The following is an 18387-nucleotide window of genomic DNA, read 5'->3' on the forward strand; positions in this document are numbered from 1 at the left end:
CGCTCGTTTTTCTTTTTGTCTCTATAGTTAAATAATGTGACCCACATTATTGGGGCCAAATACAACGCGCCCATATCTTTTGGCGCCAAAAATGATCCTCTGACGCCAAAACCGACGCCCACATTTTTTGGCGTAAAAAAATGTCTGATATACACATGCTTCAAAAAAATGACGCAACTTACGAACAACTTCCCGGCGTCAACTAAGGCGCCGGAAATGACCAAATTTTGCGCCCAAAAAAGTTTGCGCCAAAAAATGACGCAATAAAAATAAAGCATTTTCTGCCCCCGCGAGCCTAACAGCCCGATGGAAAAACTAGTCAATTGAAAATTTTCAAGGTAAGAAAAATATATATTCATATGCATTATCCCAAATAATGAAACTGGACAGTCTGAATGAAGGAATACTGATTATCCTGAAATCATGGCAAATATAAGTTTAAAACACATATATTTAGAACTTTACATATAAAGTGCCCAACCATAGCTTTAGAGTGTCACACAAAAATAAGACTTACTTACCCCAGGACACTCATCTACATATAGTAGATAGCCAAACCAGTACTGAAACGAGAATCAGTAGAGGTAATGGTATATAAGAGTATATCGTCGATCTGAAAAGGGAGGTAGGAGAAGAAATCTCTACGACCGATAAACAGATAAACCTTATGAAATATGCTCCCCTAGAGGAAGACCATTGTATTCAAATAGGCAATACTCTCTTCACATCCCTCTGACATTCACTGCACTCTGAGAGGAAAACCGGGCTACAGCCTGCTGCGAAGCGCATATCAACGTAGAATCAATCAGCACAAACTTACTTCACCACCTCCCATGGGAGGCAAAGTTTGTAAAACTGAATTGTGGGTGTGGTGAGGGGTGTATTTATAGGCATTTTAAGGTTTGGGAAACTTTGCCCCTCTGGTAGGATTGTATATCCCATACGTCAACTAGCTCATGGACTCTTGCTAATTACATGAAAGTAAAGGAGCAATTTTATAATTTTTTACATACATAAAATATTTTCTATGAACAATCTGAATAAATAACAATCTGATAAAGTTTCGTGTGCTTTACAAAGTAGCTGTTGTACGGTTCCCTGAGAATAATACAAGCATTTTAAAACAAAAGCAAGATAACAGCCGCACTAATGAGGTACAGAGAGAAGGTCTGATAAAAAAAGAAAAATTTATTATGACAAAGTTAAAAATCAGGTACGCGGCAGGCAAACTTCCTGACTAGTTTCGTGCTCTCAGGAGCACTTAATCATGGATGCGTTTGCATGTGCAAACCCCCTATTTAAAGGGACAGCAAAAGACAATCAATTAAGTTCTAATTAAAAACACAAGTACAATGTTCATAAAAATTAGTGAATTCTTACATATAAATCATTTACATAACTATGGAGGAAAGAGAAAACATTAATGAACATAGATAGTTAAGATGCAGGTATTATTACAACTGTGAAACAAGATAAATTCAAACAATGTACAAATAATATATATTAAACATAATCTGTTTTCTCAATCACAGTCCCTGTTCATAAATAGAATCTATATTTACACATATGTCATATCAAAAACTGGAGAGGAATACAGCATGTGGAGGTATTCTGTAGGGAAATTGTGTGCTTATTCAATGAAATAGCTCAAATCCCATTCACGGTTAAGAACTGAGGGTGATAGTGTTTTTAATTTGTATATCCAATCCCATTCCTGCATTTAATGCAGTTTAAACCTATCACCCCCCTCTGACGGATGGAAAACTATGTCAATGACACAAACTTCCATACTGAATACATTACTCACGTGTGTTAGATTAAATGTCGTGCCAATGGCAGATTCTTTAACATAATCTTTAGTATCCCTTATGTGCTCTCTTACTCCTAGATCTCAACTCTCTAGTTGTTTGACCTGCATACTGTAGGTAACAAAACTTGCACTCAAGAGATCAACCACATAGATGGTCCGACAATTTGCATAAAATTTCCTCGTAAATTCCTTCTCCCTGTGACTGTGCTTTTAAAACCACTACCCAATATGGAGTACACTGCAGGTAATACAAGGACCTATTCCACATCTAAAGGTACCTTTTTTCCTTTATCCAATTACTATTATCCACTCCTCTTCTGTGCATACCAGACTAGGGATAATCTTGTTGATATATGTAGATGGTCTTTTGGAGACAAATTTGCATTTGTCCATTAAAGGACTTAAACAGAATCATCTTTGAGCATATTCATGTTCTTTCTCAAAATATGACAAATTTGAAAAAATTGATCTAGAATATTCAGTAGAAAAAACCGATGCTTTCCTGTGTTATTGTCTCCTTCCTTCACGTCCCCTGAATAAGGTCTATTTGTGTCATATTTCTCACTTCTTTAAGAATATCTGTGAGATCTCTCTTGTTATAACCCCTAACAGATAGACGTTCTATAAGAGCTTCTGCTTGTTTATCAAAAAGATCAGTGGATATTAGTATTCCTGCGTAATCACATAAATTGGCCCCTAGGAATGGACCATATCAGATGAGGCGGATGACATGACCGTGCATGTAGTATTGTATTTCCTGCTTGTCGGTATTATGAAAGGTAACGCTGATAATTACACCTTCTGTCAATATCACCTTGTAGGACCAAATCAAGAATATTTACTGATGTAGATTGTTATTTACCTGTAAATTTTAGCTTTAAAATTGTTGCAGTTTAATACTCTAGGAAACTGAAAATGAATGGGTTCTTTGACATAAATATAAGATCGTCTATGAATCTCATATAAAACAGTATTTGTTCATTAAAGGGATTCTGTACAAATATAAATCTTCCCACCATCCCAACATACAGATGTGCGAACGAGGGGGCAAACTTAGCCCCCATCGCCATTCCGCAAATCTGTAAGTAAAATTCTTTATTGAACATACAAAAATGTGTTTTAGCAAAACTCTATTCATCTCCCACAAAAACATTTTATTCTCTGCAGAGTATCTAGTATGAGTATCCATAAAATAAGTCATAGCCTGAATTCCAGCATAATGAGGTATGCTAGAATATCATGCGGACTGCATCAACAACTATCCATTTAAACTTTGGATTGCCACCTAAGTTATTCAACAACTGTAACAAATGAGTGGAATCTCTTAGATAACTTTTTAGACCTCTCACAAGGGTTGCAGGATAGAGTCAATCCACTCTGAAGTGGGTTCAAAAAATGACCCAATCCCAGAATGATGGGACGTCCAGGTGGTCTAGTTATACTTTTATGTGTTTTTGGTAAAGTAGTGAAATATGGGAATCTGAGGACTCCTGGGGTACCAATGAATGAACCTGTTCCTTGGTGAGAAGGCCCCAAAAAATTGCTTTGTTCTAGCAACTTGAGCTAATTAGTTTTAAACAGAATAGTTGGATTTGAATCTAACTTCCAATAAGTGCTACAGTCATCCAAGTTGTCTGGATGTCAGAAATGTAGTCGTCCTTATTAAGGACAACAACATTCCCACCCTTATCGGCATGCTCTAATAACAATATTTTTATTACTCTTTAATGCACTCCAGTGCAGCCCTTTTCATTTAGTGTTAGATTATACACTTTTTTTCTCTGTTTAGTAGTATCTTCGAGTGACATAATTTCCCTTAACTACTCTCTTTTGATATAGTTTAAGTGCAGGACCCCTAAATTGGATAGGATAACATTTTGAGGGGAGTTTCTTAGGTATTGGAATATCCCTGTCCACAGGGCCATAAGCTCCTTCCAAGCTTCTAAGCTGTGTCTAGCGTTATATTGTCTTCCAAAATTGAAGTTTGAATTGAATTGTGATCTATTGGCCTCAAAGCCCTGGATGACATTGCTCTGACTCTCAGTTGATATATCTGCTTGTAATATCATATTTTACCCAAAAGTGTTGGTGGGTGCAAAACCCCAAACCCTTAGACAACAATGATATTTGATTCAGGAAGTCAGTATAGAGTCACTAAGATTTAAACAGTTAATCTTTCTTATGTTCCCTTGATTTTCTTCGCTCTTCTCCCGGCACTTCTGGTCCTTTTCCTAAAAGGACCAACGATTGTTTGAATTTATCTAGTTTCACAGTTTTATCCTTGTCTCCTTTATACGGTCATAATGATAAATTGGTTCTAAAACAATAAGAATGAATTATTTGAAATAAAAATCAATGTATTACAGATTGGTAGGGATAAAGTAATAATACCTGCATCTTAACTAACTATCTATGTTCATTAAGGTTTTCTCTTTCCTCCATAGTTATGTAAATGATTTATATGTAAGAATTCACTAATTTATAAGTACTATTGTACTTGTGTTTTTAATTTAGAACGTGATTGCCTTTTTGCTGTCCCTTTAAATAGGGGGTTTTGCACATGCAACGAATGCCTATGATTAAGTGCTCTTGAGAGCACGAAACTTAGTCAGGATGTTTGCCTGCCACGTACCTGATTTTTAACTTGTCATAATAAATTTTTCTTTTTTTATCAGCCCTTCTCTGTGATGCCTCATTAGTGCGGCTGTTATCTTGCTTTTGTTTATTCACTTTCGGTCCTCCAGGCCGGTTTCACAGCCAAGCACCCCCGTAGCCAAGCTCGGATGGACTTTCCTGTCACTGCTCTATTGCGTCCATACAGCCTCACCTTGGATCTGCAGCGGGGATGGTGTGTTTGGAGAATGCAAGCTTTTACCCTCACAGACAGAGTTGGTCTATTACCAGTGCAATACGCAGTCTTACATGTAAATCTACAGGTCACGGTGTTTGGTAGTTTTCTTGTTGAATACACATAAAAATGCACTCATGGCTTGACCCATTACAGATATGAATTGCAGGGAAAAATACGCACACAATCACAAGGCAAATCTTTTTGTATATCTTACCCAATTGATCGAATGCCTTCATCCACTGTGGTCATCAGCTGCAGGATATGCATTGTAAATATCAAGTCCTTCGGGATTGTCATATCTGTAGCAAACAATTACAGTTACTAAAGCAAGAAATACTGCAAAGCAACAACCCCAGTCTATGTAATTCATCAGTAGTATCCAGTAGTTAAAGGGATATGAAACCCCAAAATATCTCTCTTGTGATTCAGATAGACAACTTTACAATTTGTATTCTATTATCATATTTGCTTAATTCTCAAGGTATCCTTTGTTTGAGGAGCAGCTATGCACAATGGGAGTTAGCTGAACTCACCGGGCGAGCCAATGCCAAGAGGGAAATATGTGCAGCCAGCAATCAACTGATAGCTCCTAGTAGTGCATTGCAGCTCCTGAGACTCCCTAGGTATGCTTTTCAGCAAAGGATACCAAGAGAACAAAGCAAATCGATAACAGAAGTAAAATTGTATGTTCTATATGGATGATGAAAGTTTATTTTGACTTTACTGTCCCTTTAAAAAGCACAGACATTCGGCTGTATCAACAACATGAGCATTGCCTGTATACAGAGATATATCTTTGGAGTAATAGACAATATAAAGAGATATTTCTGAAGCAAATGATCCCAGTGCTTTATTTAGCTAAGCAGGTACCTGTGCAGATGAGAAAAGATATTGCGTTCTATGCTTGTGTGCGTATACATGTGACTGGATACAACCACCAATCAGAGACCGCAATAAGGATTTTTTTTCTGTTTTCTTAAAGGGACTTAACTCACAATGTAATTCAACTTAAATGAACAAATTTATTACTATAAAACATTACAATAATAAATCAGTGTTCTCCCCATGACCTTTTTATCAGGTGCACTACCGGCTGGATTTTACTGACCACCCAAATAACAAGCTAAAACTAGCAAATATTAAAAATGTTCTATTTTTATTGCAGAAGAAATGATCATTAAAGGGACAGTCTAGGCCAAATAAACTTTCATGATTCAGATAGAGCATGTAATTTTAAACAATTTTCCAATTTACTTTTATCACCAATTCTTGTTTTCGTTCTCTTGGTATTCTTAGTTGAAAGCTTAACCTAGGAAGGTTCATATGCTAATTTCTTAGACCTTGAAGGCCAACTCTTTTCAGAATGCATTTAACAGTTTTTCCCCACTAGAGAGTGTTAGGTTCATGTTATTTCATATAGATAACACTGTGCTCGTGCACGTGAAGTTATCTGGGAGAAGGCACTGATTGGCTAAACTGCAAGTCCTGTGAAAAGAAACTGAAATAAAGGGGCAGTTAACAGAGGCTTAGATACAAGATAATCACAGAGGTTACAAGTATATTAATATAACTGTGCTGGTTACTGCAAAAAATGGGAATGGGTAATAAAGGGATTATCTATCTTTTAAAACAATAAAAATTCTGGTGTAGACTGTCCCTTTAAATACATTTATGTTCAATTATGCAAATATTTGTGCTTTGGACTAGCATATACTACCCCCACCCAACTACTTCATAATAGCCACCCGACTACATCATAATGCCACCCTACTACATCATAATGCCACCCGGCTTCTTCTTAATGCCACCCGGCTACATAATAATGCCACCCGGCTACATAATAATGCCACCCAACTACATCATAATGCCACCCAACTACATCATAATGCCACCCAACTACATCATAATGCCACCCAACTACATCACAATGCCACCCGGCTTCTTCATAATGCCACCCGGCTTCTTCATAATGCCACCCGACTACATCATAATGTCACCCGACTACATCATAATGTCACCCGACTACATCATAATGACACCCGACTACATCATAATGTCACCCGACTACATCATAATGACACCCAGCTACATCATAATGTCACCCAGCTACATCATAATGTCACCCAGCTACATCATAATGCCACCCGACTACATCATATTGCCACCCGACTACATCATATTGCCACCCGACTACATCATATTGCCACCCGACTACATCATATTGCCACCCGACTACATCATAATGCCACCCGACTACATCATATTGCCACCCGACTACATCATATTGCCACCCGACTACATCATATTGCCACCCGACTACATCATATTGCCACCCGACTACATCATATTGCCACCCGACTACATCATATTGCCACCCGACTACATCATATTGCCACCCGACTACATCATATTGCCACCCGACTACATCATATTGCCACACGACTACATCATAATGCCACACGACTACATCATAATGCCACACGACTACATCATATTGCCACCCGACTACATCATATTGCCACCCGACTACATCATAATGCCACCCGACTACATCATATTGCCACCCGACTACATCATATTGCCACACGACTACATCATAATGCCACACGACTACATCATAATGCCACACGACTACATCATAATGCCACACGACTACATCATGCCACCCGCCTACATCATAATGACACCCAGCTTCTTCTTAATGCCATGCAACCCGGATACTTCATAATGTCACCTTGCTAGTACCAAACACTGTACATTCATTAATCTGTTTCTTGCTTTGCTTTAAAAATAGAGCTTGTCACATGCTCCATAGAAAGGCTGGATATAACCTAAATACAGTATGTGGCAAAATGCTGCAAATTGCCTGAACCAGCTACATAACGAATGCTTAGAGCAGTGGATAAACTCATTTACAGTTAGCCCTAAGCAATAATTCATTAATCCTATTTAGCAATCAGTTAAGTGACGTGTATAAGTTATGGATTTACAAGGGTCTCTTCTTTGATATATGATGAATTAAGTCTGGGCTTTTGTCTCGGTTGGTTGTGCTCATCAAATGTGCACATGCACAAGTGTAGTATTAATATGACAGTGATGTATTGCCCTCAAGTTCTTAAGAATTAAGGGGCATGGAAAAACGAAATTTATGCTTACCTGTTAAATTTATTTATTTCTTGACACGATGAGTCCACGGATCATCTAATTACTATTGGGAATATCACTCCTGCCCAGCAGGAGTCGACAAAGAGCACCACAGCAAAGCTGTTAAATATCATCTCCCTTCTATCCAACCCCCAGTCATTCGACCAAAGTAAAGGAGAGAAAGGAAGCAACAAGGTGCAGAGGTGCCTGAAGTTTATAGCATAACAAAAAATATCCTGTATCAAAAAAAGGGCGCGCCGTGGGACTCACCGTGTCAAGAAATATATAAATTTATCAGGTAAGCATAAATTTTGTTTTCTTTCTAATGACACAATAAGTCCACGGATCATCTAATTACTAATTGGGAATCAATACCCAAGCTAGAGGACACAGATGATAAGGGAGGGACAAGACAGGGAAACTAAACAGAAGGCACCACTGCTTGAAGAACCTTTCTCCCAAATGGAAGCCACAGCCGAGGCAAAAGTATCAAACTTATAGAATTTTGAAAAAGTATGTAGAGAGGGATCAAGTTGCCAGCCTTGCAAATCTGTTCTACAGAAGTTTCATTTTTGAATGCCCAGTAAGAGGAAACAGCCCTTGTAGAATAAGCCGTAACCTTCTCAGAAGGCTGCTGTCCAGCAGTCTCATAGGCAAAGCAAATTATACTCTTCAGCCACAAAGAAAGAGAAGTAGCCGTAGCTTTCTGCCCCCTTACGTTTCCCAGAGAAAACTACAAATAGAGCAGAAGACTGACGAAAATCCTTAGTCGCCTGTAAATAGAATTTTAGAGCACGAACCACATCTAGGTAGTGCAGAAGACGTTCCTTATGAGAAGGATTAGGACATAAAGAAGGAACAACAATCTCCTGATTAATGTTCCGATCTGAAACTACTTTAGGAAGAAAACTGAATTTAATACGGTAAAACAACCTTATCCAAATTAAACTCTTATAGGGAGGACTCATGCTGTAAAGTCGAGAGTTCAGAGACTCTACGAGCAGAAGAAATAGCAACAAGAAACAAAACCTTCCAGATAACTAACTTAATATCTAAGGAATGCATAGGTTCAAAAGGAGCCTGCTGAAGAACCTTAAGAACAGATAAGACTCCAGGGAGGAGGTAACAGGTTTTGACACAGGCCTGATTCTGACCAAGGCCTGACAGACCGATTGAACATCTGGTACCTCTGCCAGACGTTTATGTAACAAATAGATAAAGCAGAAATTTGACCTTTCAAGGAGCTGAAAAACCACGCTTAGATAAAAATTAAGAGCTCAATCTTCAGCTTCAGAGAAACTAGATTTGGGATGAAGGAAGAGCCCTTGAAGTAGAAGGTCCTTTCTTAGGGAAGTTTCCAAGGAGGGAGAGATGACATCTCCACTAGGTCTGCATACCAAATCCTGCGAGGCCAACGCCGGAGCAATGAGAATCATGACGCCCCTCTCTTGCTTGATCCGAGCAATGACCCAAGGCAGGAGAGCGAACAGAGGAAATAGGTATGCCAAGATTGAAATTCCAAGGAACTGCAAGAGCATCTATCAGAAGCGCCTCTGAGGGTCCCCTGGACCTTGACCCGTACCTTGGGAGCTTGGCATTCTGACGAGATGCCATGAGATCTAGATCCGGCTGTCCCCTTTTGAGAATCAAGTTGCAAATACGTCCAGATGCAATTCCCATTCCCCGGGTGAAAGGTCTGTCTGCTCAGAAAATCAGCTTTCCAATTGTCCACTCCTGGAATGTAGATCTCAGATAGACAACCAGTTGTGGGTCTCCGTCCACTGAATAATCTTGGACACCTCTTTCATGGCCAAAGAACTCCGAGTTTCCACCCCTGATGGTTGATGTAAGCCACTGAGGTTATGTTGTCCGACTGAAATCTGATAAACCGGCAGAAGCTAACTGAGGCCAGGCCAGAAGAGCATTGAAGATTGCTCTTAGCTCTAGAACGTTTATGGGGAGAACAGATTCTTCCCGAGTCCATGTCCCCTGAGCCCTTAGAAGGCCCCAGGACTGCTTCTCAACCTGTCAGGCTGGCATCGTAGTCACTATCACCCAGGTAAGGTCTGCGAAAAAAACAGGTTCCCTGGGAGAGATGATCCTGAGACAACCACCAAGGAAGAGAATCTCTTGTCATCTGATCCAAATGAATTTGCGGAGACAGCATCTGCGCAATCCCCGTTCCACTGTCTGAGCATGCATAACTGCAGATGTCTGAGATGGAAACGAGCAAAAGGAATAATATCCATGGCGGCTACCATGAGACCGATTACCTCATACATATGAGCCACTGATGGTTGAGGAGAGACTGAAAGAGACAGACAATATTGAAAATCTTGGATTTTCTGACCTCCGTCAGAAATATTTTCATCAAAACGCGAATCTATTATGGTCCCCAAAAAGACAACCCTTGTAGATGGAATTAAGGAACTCTTTTCCAGATTCACCTTCAACCGTGAGAGCGCAGGAAGGATACAAGCCATCTCCGTGTGGGAGCTTGCTAGATGAAAAGACTGGGCATGAACCAGAATGTCGTCCAGATAAGGTGCACTGCAATACCCTGTAACGGAGCACTACCAACAGAGATCCCAGAACTTAAAAAAATTCTGGGAGTTGTAGCTAGTCCGAAAGGAAGAGCCACAAACTGGAAGTGTTTGTGGAGAAAAGCAAATCTCAGAACTAGTGATGATCCCTGTGGTGGGAACATGAAGGTATGCATCCTTTAAATCTACTGTTGTCATAAATTGACCCTCTTGAACTAAGTGAAGAATGGAGCAAATAGTTTTCCATTTTGAAGTTCGGTACCAAGATTGGTCTGAAAGTTCCCTCTTTCTTGGGAACCACAAACACATTGGAGTAAAATCCAGACTCTGCTCCTGTACTGGAACAGGAACTATCACTCCCATTTCGGATAGATCCCGAACACAACGTAAGAACGCCTCTCTTTTTATCTGGTCTACAGATATTCTTGAGAGAAGAAATATGCCCCTGTGGGGAAAATTCTTGAATTCTAGTTTGTATCCCTGGGACACAATGTCTATCGCCCAAGGATCCTGAACATCCCGAACCCAAGCCTGAGCAAAAAAGGAAAGTCTGCCCCCCACAAGATCCGCGGTCCAGGATCGGGCAGACCCTTCATGCAGGCTTTGAATCATTAGCAGGATTCTTGGATTGTTTTTCCCTTATTCCAAGATTGGTTGGGTCTCCAAGAAGGTTTGGACTGATCCTGTTTTGTAGAGGGAGAGGAAGGTTTATCCTTGAAGTTTCGAAAGGAAAGAAAATTACTCTGACATCCCTTCTGCTTAGATTTCTTATCCTGAGGAAGGAAATGACCCTTTCCTCCTGTAATCTCATAAATAATCTCAGCCATAGCTGGGCCAAACAAGGTCTTACTCTTGTAAGGAAAAGACAAAATCTGAGACTTAGACAACACATCTGCAGACCAAGATTTCAGCCATAAAGCTCTTTGAGCCAGAATGTCAAAACTAGAAATATTTGCTCCCAACTTGATAACTTGATGGGAAGCATCAGAAATGAAAGAATTTGCCATTTAAGAGCCCTAATCCTGTCCTGGATCTCTTCAAGGGGAATATCTATTTGAAAGCAATCAGACAACGCATCAAACCAGTATGCCGCTGCGCTAGAAACGGTAGCAATACACACCGCACGTTGCCATTGTAAACCCTGGTGAACATACATTTTCTTAAGAAAACACTCCAGTTTCTTATCCATAGGGTCCTTAAAGAACAGCTATCCTCTATGGGAATAGTAGTTCTCTTAGCTAAAGTGGAAATTGCCCCTTCCACCTTGGGGACCGTTTGCCAAGACTCCATGATAGAGTCATCAATAGGAAAAATCTTCTTAAAAATAGGAGAAAAAGGAATACCCGGCTTCTCCCATTCCTTAACAATAATTTATAAAGCCCGATCTGGTACGGGAAAACATTCCAGCATGGAAGGTACATCATAATACTTGTTAAGCTTACTAGACTTTTTAGGGTTGACAATGACAGAGTCAGAGTCATCCAGAGTAGCCAAAACCTCCTTGCGTAGTAAACAGAGGTGTTCCAGCTTAAACCTGAAGAATACAACTTCAGCATCAGAGGAAAGAATTACACTGTCAGAATCTGAGATTTCACCCTCAGATGCTACCGAAAAATCCTCCTCATCAGATTTATGAGAGGAAACATTTGGAATAGCCACGACCGAGTCAGATACTTTACACACTTATTCTTTAGACTTCATCTTGAACTTTCCCTGTAGCATGGAAAAGCAGACAACGCATCAGAAACTGCAGAAGACATGAGGGAAACAATATTTTGCACGAGACCCCAGCCGGAGCTTGAGGAGGAAGTGCAGGGCACTGAATAATGGGTACTAAAATTTGGGACACCTGAGGAGAAAAATGCGGGCATATCTTGCACATGTCAGAAGACTCCTGGACAGCATCCGTCTTAGACAATATAGGCTCAAAAAAATCTATCCTTAAGATTTAATGTTCTCTCAACCCATGAGGAACAAAAAGGAATTGGTGGTTCAATATTAGCATTATTATTAGCATTAATTATGAACAATTTAAATAAAGAAACAAAACTTACTGTTTCTTTAAATTTTAAAATGAAACTGCTTTATTTTTGATGCAATGCAAAAAACGAAAGTGCTTTATTTTTTGAACTAATACAAAAACGAAACTGCTTTATTTTACAGGATATTGAGTAATAAAAACGTTTTAACACCTCAAACAGCCTCTACACCTCAGCAATAGCTTTGCTGAGGTGCTTATTTAAAAAGAAACTGCTTTATTTTTTAAAACCGGAATCCAAACTGGAGCTGTTTCAGTAATGAACAGGCTAACAAATGACAGTTAAACTTGAAAAACGATAAGATGCAGATATCTCTCCTCATACACAGGAAGTGAGAGAATAACAAGTGCACAAGAGATACATTTTTACCTCACACAAGCCCCACCCATTGTGGGCGTGTCAAAATAACGTCTCAGCAGACATCTTAATGCAAAAACGTTAATACAACTACCAAATATGAGCCAAGTTCTCCTCAAGTCCCAAGTGCCTGCAATACTGCCATACATAACCCCCCTTACAACACCAGGAGTTAATGTAAAAAATATTCCCTGTCAGGGAAATAGTAAAGTGCCATGTCTTTTCCTTAAAGCATCTTAAGAAAATAAATTAGCACTTACCTCAATAATCTGCCTGGCAGCAAGGCAGCTCACTAGGTTTGAGAGGTCCCTTTCCCTCACATGGACCTGTGGAAAATAATAATAAGGGCAGCAACTTTTATTTAATATGAGGGAGGCGCAGTGAGAATTATTTCCAACAAGTTCCCTTTGCTTAAAAGACACCAATGATCTACTTAAGAGACTGAAATGTACTACATCTACACCCTGGAGGAAAAACAGCACATACTAGTACTGCAAATAAAATAATAATCTCTTGATTGAAGAATCTTTTCAGACACCTAACTTTACCACTTCCTTACTCGAACGTAGCAAAGAGAATGACTGGAGTTGGAGGGAAGGGAGGTGATATTTAACAGCTTTGCTGTGATGCTCTTTGCCGCCTCCTGCTGGGCAGGAGTGATATTCCCAATAGTAATTAGATGATCCGTGGACTCATCGTGTCATTAGAAAGAAACATAAATTATGCTTACCTGATAATTTCATTTCTATCTGTGGGAGGAGAGGCCACTGCTTCATTCATTAATTGTGGGAATTAAGAACCTGGCCACCAGGAGGAGGCAAAGACACCCCATCCAAGGCTTAAATACCTCCCCCAATCCCCACATCCTCAGTCATTCTAGCAAGGGAACAAATATCAGGGTATAAATGGTGCCAGAAGATAAAATTTAATTTAGGTCCGCCCACCAGAGAAACGGACGGGAGCAGTGGACTCTCCTCCCACAGATGGAAATGAAATTGTCAGGTAAGCATAATTTATTTTTTCCATCTTAATGGGTGGAGAGTCCACTGCTTCATTCATTAATTGTGGGAATTAAGAACCTGGCCACCAGGAGGAGGCAAAGACACCCCATCCAAGGCTTAAATACCTCCCCCAATCCCCAGTCATTCTGCCAAGGGAACAAATATCAGGGTATAAATGGTGCCAGAAGATAAAATTAAATTTAGGTCCGCCCCACCGGAGAAACGGACGGGAGCAGTGGACTCTCCTCCACAGATGGAAATGAAATTGTCAGGTAAGCATAATTTATGTTTTTCCATCTTAATGGGTGGAGAGTCCACTGCTTCATTCATTACTTGTGGGAACAAATACCTAAGCTCTAGAGGACACTGAATGAACAAAACGGGAGGGTAAAAGGAGACGGACCTTATACTGAGGGCTCCACAGCCTGCAGAACCTTTCTCCCAAAAACAGCATCCACGGAAGCAAAAACGTAAACTTTGTAAAATTTTGCAAAAGTATGTAAGGAGGACCAAGTAGCCGCCTTACAAATCTGCTCCACAGAGGCCTTGTTCTTAAAGGCCCAAGAGGAGGTCACAGCCCTATTTGAGTGAGCCGTAATCCTCTAAAGAGGATTATGTCCCGCTGTCTCGTAGGCCAAACAGATAACGCTCCTCAACCAAAAAGACAGAAGTGGAAGAGGCCCTTTGCCCACTACGCTTCCCTGAATACATGACAAATAAGGACAAAGTCAGTCTGAATTCCTTTGTGGCCTGAAGATAAAACTTCAAGGCTCGAACCTACATCCAAGTTATGAAGTAACCTTTCCTTAGACTAAGAAGGGTTAGGACACAAGGACAGAACTATTATCTCCGGGTTGATGTTACGATCTAACACCACCTTGGGGAGAAACCCCAACCCAGTGCGAAGCACAGCCTTATCAGCATGAAAAAACAGGTAAGGGGGGTCACATTGCAAGGCCGCTAACTCAGAGTCTCTGTGAGCCGAAGCAATAGCCAGTAGAAATAGAACCTTCCAGGAAAGAATCTTAATGTCAAGCGCATGCATAGGCTCAAACGGAGCCCTCTGCAAAACCTTAAGAACCAAATTTAAACTCCAAGGAGGAGCAGAAGTTCTAAAATACCGATTCTAGCCAAAGCCTGAACAAAAGACTAGATATCAGAAAGCTACGCTAGCTTCTTGTCTAACAGAACCGATAAGGCCGAAATCTGTCCCTTTAAAGAACTGGCGGCGTTCTTCACACCAGGATAAATAGGTCCGCCACACCTTATGATAGATGCGACGAGTGACCAGTTTCCTAGCCTGAATGAGAGTATCAATCACTCTTTTACGCAAACCACGTCCTCCGTGGCCACAATGGAGCAATCAGAATAGTTGAAGCTTGCTCCTAATTGATGCGTGCCACAACTCGAGGGAGAAGTGGCCAATGGTGTAAATATGTAAATTAAGTTGAACACCCAAGGTACCGCTAAGGCATCTATCAGCTCTGCCTGGGAATCCCCTGGACCGCGACCCATATCTGGGGTAGCTTGAAGTTGAGTCTGGACGCCATGAGATCTATCTCCGGCGTCCCCCATCTGTTGCAGATCTCAGCAAACACCTCGGGATGGAGAGCTTCTCGTACCCCCCTGATGGTTTATGTACGCCACCCGAGGTAATGTTGTCCGACTGGAATCTGATGAAACGGGATGACCCCAAGAGGGGCCAAGCCCTCAGAGCGAGGAATACTGCTCGTAGTTCCAAGATATTTATCAGAAGGGTCAACTCCGCTCGAGTCCACCTGCCCTGTTGCCATTCTGGCACCCCCAAACAGCTCCCCCATCCTGCCAGAACTCGCATCCTTGGTCACAATCTCCCAGGATGGTCTCAAAAAGGATGTCCCCTGGGACAGCTGTCCCGGGTGGACCTCACCAAGAGAGGGATCCCATTCCATTGTCTCAACATGCATAACTGCAGAGGTCTTAGGTGGAACCTGGCGAAAGGAATGACATCTATGCTGGAAACCATGAGTCCGATCACCTCCATACACCTGGCCACAGATGGCCTTGAGGAGGTCCTGAAGGACAAGACAGTTGGACACAATCTTTAAAAACGTCTCTGATCTGTCAAGAATATTTTAATCTTTATGGAATCTATGATTGTGCCCAAGAACTCCACCCTGTTGCTGGGAACCAGAGAACTCTTTCCCTCGTTTATCTTCCATCCGTGGGATCGAACGTGAAGAAGAAGAGTCCTCGAGTGATCCTCCGCGAGCCGGGTTAGGACGGAGCCTGAACCAGGATATCGTCCAGATAAGGAGCTACCACAATACCTCTGGCTCTCGCTACCGCAAGCAATCTTAGGAACCTGAAGTGGTCTTGTGGATTGGTACGTGAAGGTAAGCATCCTTCAAGTCTATTGCTGTCATAAATTGCTCCTCTTGAACTAGGGACACAGAATCAATTTGATAATCTCCATTTTGAACGATGGAACGGACAGAAACTTGTCTAGGAACTTTAGGTCCAGAATCGGGCGGAACGTGCCCTCCCTTCTTTGGGGCCACGAAAAGGTTTGAATATTACCCTAGACCCCCTTTCTGCTAGAGGTACTGGAACAAATTACTCCGAGAGATGAGAGATCCTCACGCACCCTAGGAAGGCGTCTCTCTTCTCTGGTCTTGAGGATAGGTTTGACAGGAGGAATCTGGGCCCTGGGCGGATGAGTCCTGACAACTATTTTGCAACCCTGGGTGATAACCTCCAGAACCCAAAGATCCTGTATGTCGCGCATCCAAGCCTCTGTGAACAGAGATAGTATGCTCCCTACGCGATCCAGAGACAAATCGGGAGCCGCCCCTTCATGATGACTTTGCCTCTGCGGGCTTATTGCTCTGCTTGGATTTGTTCCCAGGATTGAGTTGACTTCCAAGATCCCTTGCACTTCTCGGTCTTCGCAGCAGACTGCTGGCATTGAGACTTGTCCGAACAAAAGGGACAAAAAGTAGAGCCCTTAGACTTATTCTTCTTATCCTGCAGAAGGAAACACCCTTGCCTCCCGTGACTGTGGATATGATAGAGTCCAGCCCTGGACCAAAAAGAACTTTCCCCTGAAAAGGAAGGCATAGTAATCTAGACTTGGAAGTCATGTCCGCAGACCACAACTTTAAACACAGAGCCCTGCAGGCTAGAACCGAGAAACCTGATGTCATAGCATTCAGGCGAATAACCTGCATATTAGCATCACAAATAAAGAATTAGCTACCCTTAAGGCCTTAATCTTTTCCTGTATTTCCTCGGGGGGGAGTCTCCACCTCGACCCATAGCTGACAATGCGTCACACATCGCTGCTGCAGTTGAAAAACAAACCCAGTGAGTTGAAACATCTTCCTCAACATGGATTCTAATTTCTTATCCATGGGCTCTTTGAACGACGAGCTATCCTCGAGGGGAATAGTCGTCCACTTCGCAAGCGTGGAGATAGCCCTATCCACCTTAGGAATGCCCCCCCATAGCTCAAGCTGAAAGTCCGGGACAGGGAACAGTTTTTTAAAAGAGGTAGAGGGAGAAAAGGTTGAACCAAGCTTCTCCCACTTATTCTTAATAATAGTAGCCATCTTCACAGGAACTGGGAAGGTCTGAGGCACCACCCTGTCCTCGTAACTCTATCTAGCTTAGGGATCAAAGATTCTTCCGGAAGTTTCGGCTCAGGGACCTCCAAGGTAGCAAGCACTTCTTTCAGTAAAAAGCGCAAATGCTCCATCTTAAATTTAAAATCTGGTTCCTCCGCTGCCGGAGGTCTAGAAGACGCCAATTCTGTCCCAGAAAGAGCGCCTTCCGAGAGTCAGAGGTGTCTTTATCAGCGGATAATCAGAGACATCCAGTGGATTAAGATGATCCCTGGGACGGAATGCTATGTCTTTCCCTTCGCTTGTGCTTCGTAGGGCGTGGTTAAGGCATGGAAAGGCCGCAGAAACCGCCGTTTGTAGCTGGGCAGTGAATCTTGCGGCCAAGAGGCCCCTCCCGCGGGAGGATCAGACAGGACCTGGGGAGCTGCATGTGTAATCGGAGATGAATGTAAAGACCGCCACCTCATGGGACAGAGAACCCCTCAGAGGTAGACGGCCTCAGTCGTGCTAAATATCTTATTCTTTTTAGATATTGCAATCTTATCAAAGCATGTGGAACACAGTTTGAGCAGGTGGATCAACCTGCACCTCCTCGAATAAACACAGGTATTAGATTTAAATTAAAGAGGGGGTATCCTCTAACAATATCAGAGTCCTCCATAGCTTGTGCCTTTAATAAGGACTAGATAGAATAAATGGCACCTTTATACACCAATGGCCGGGGCACTCACCACCTCCTATGACCGGACCACAGAGAAATGGTTACGTCTCCCGCAATTGCCCGATCAGGAAAGAGGAAGTGGAAGAGGCCACATCCGGTCACATGGAGTGCCATGCAGGACCGCCCCTGCACTGTAGAGAAAATGTGCCAAAAAAGGGCCGTGCTGATCTACATCTGACTGTTCACACATTGCTAGAGCCTCATTTCACAGATGACGCAGCAACAAACACAAAAAATATTATGCACTAAATCCTCCCCTGTTCAATGAATCCCCTTTCCAGGGATATTAACCCTTAATTCTATACAGATAAAAGGAGAC

General features: G+C 41.7%; 1 protein-coding gene across 1 annotated transcript in view; it reads right to left on the reverse strand.

Annotated features, from left to right (window-relative positions):
- SAAL1 (serum amyloid A like 1) overlaps window positions 1-18387 on the reverse strand; it is a 219370-nt gene that overhangs the window by 34738 nt on the left and 166245 nt on the right. Inside the window, 2 exon segments of the mRNA XM_053720661.1 lie at window positions 4879-4928; window positions 4930-4960. Of these exon segments, the coding sequence (XP_053576636.1) occupies window positions 4879-4928; window positions 4930-4960 (81 nt within the window).

Source organism: Bombina bombina, chromosome 7, assembly GCF_027579735.1.
Source record: "Bombina bombina isolate aBomBom1 chromosome 7, aBomBom1.pri, whole genome shotgun sequence".
Taxonomy (NCBI): Eukaryota; Metazoa; Chordata; class Amphibia; order Anura; family Bombinatoridae; genus Bombina; species Bombina bombina.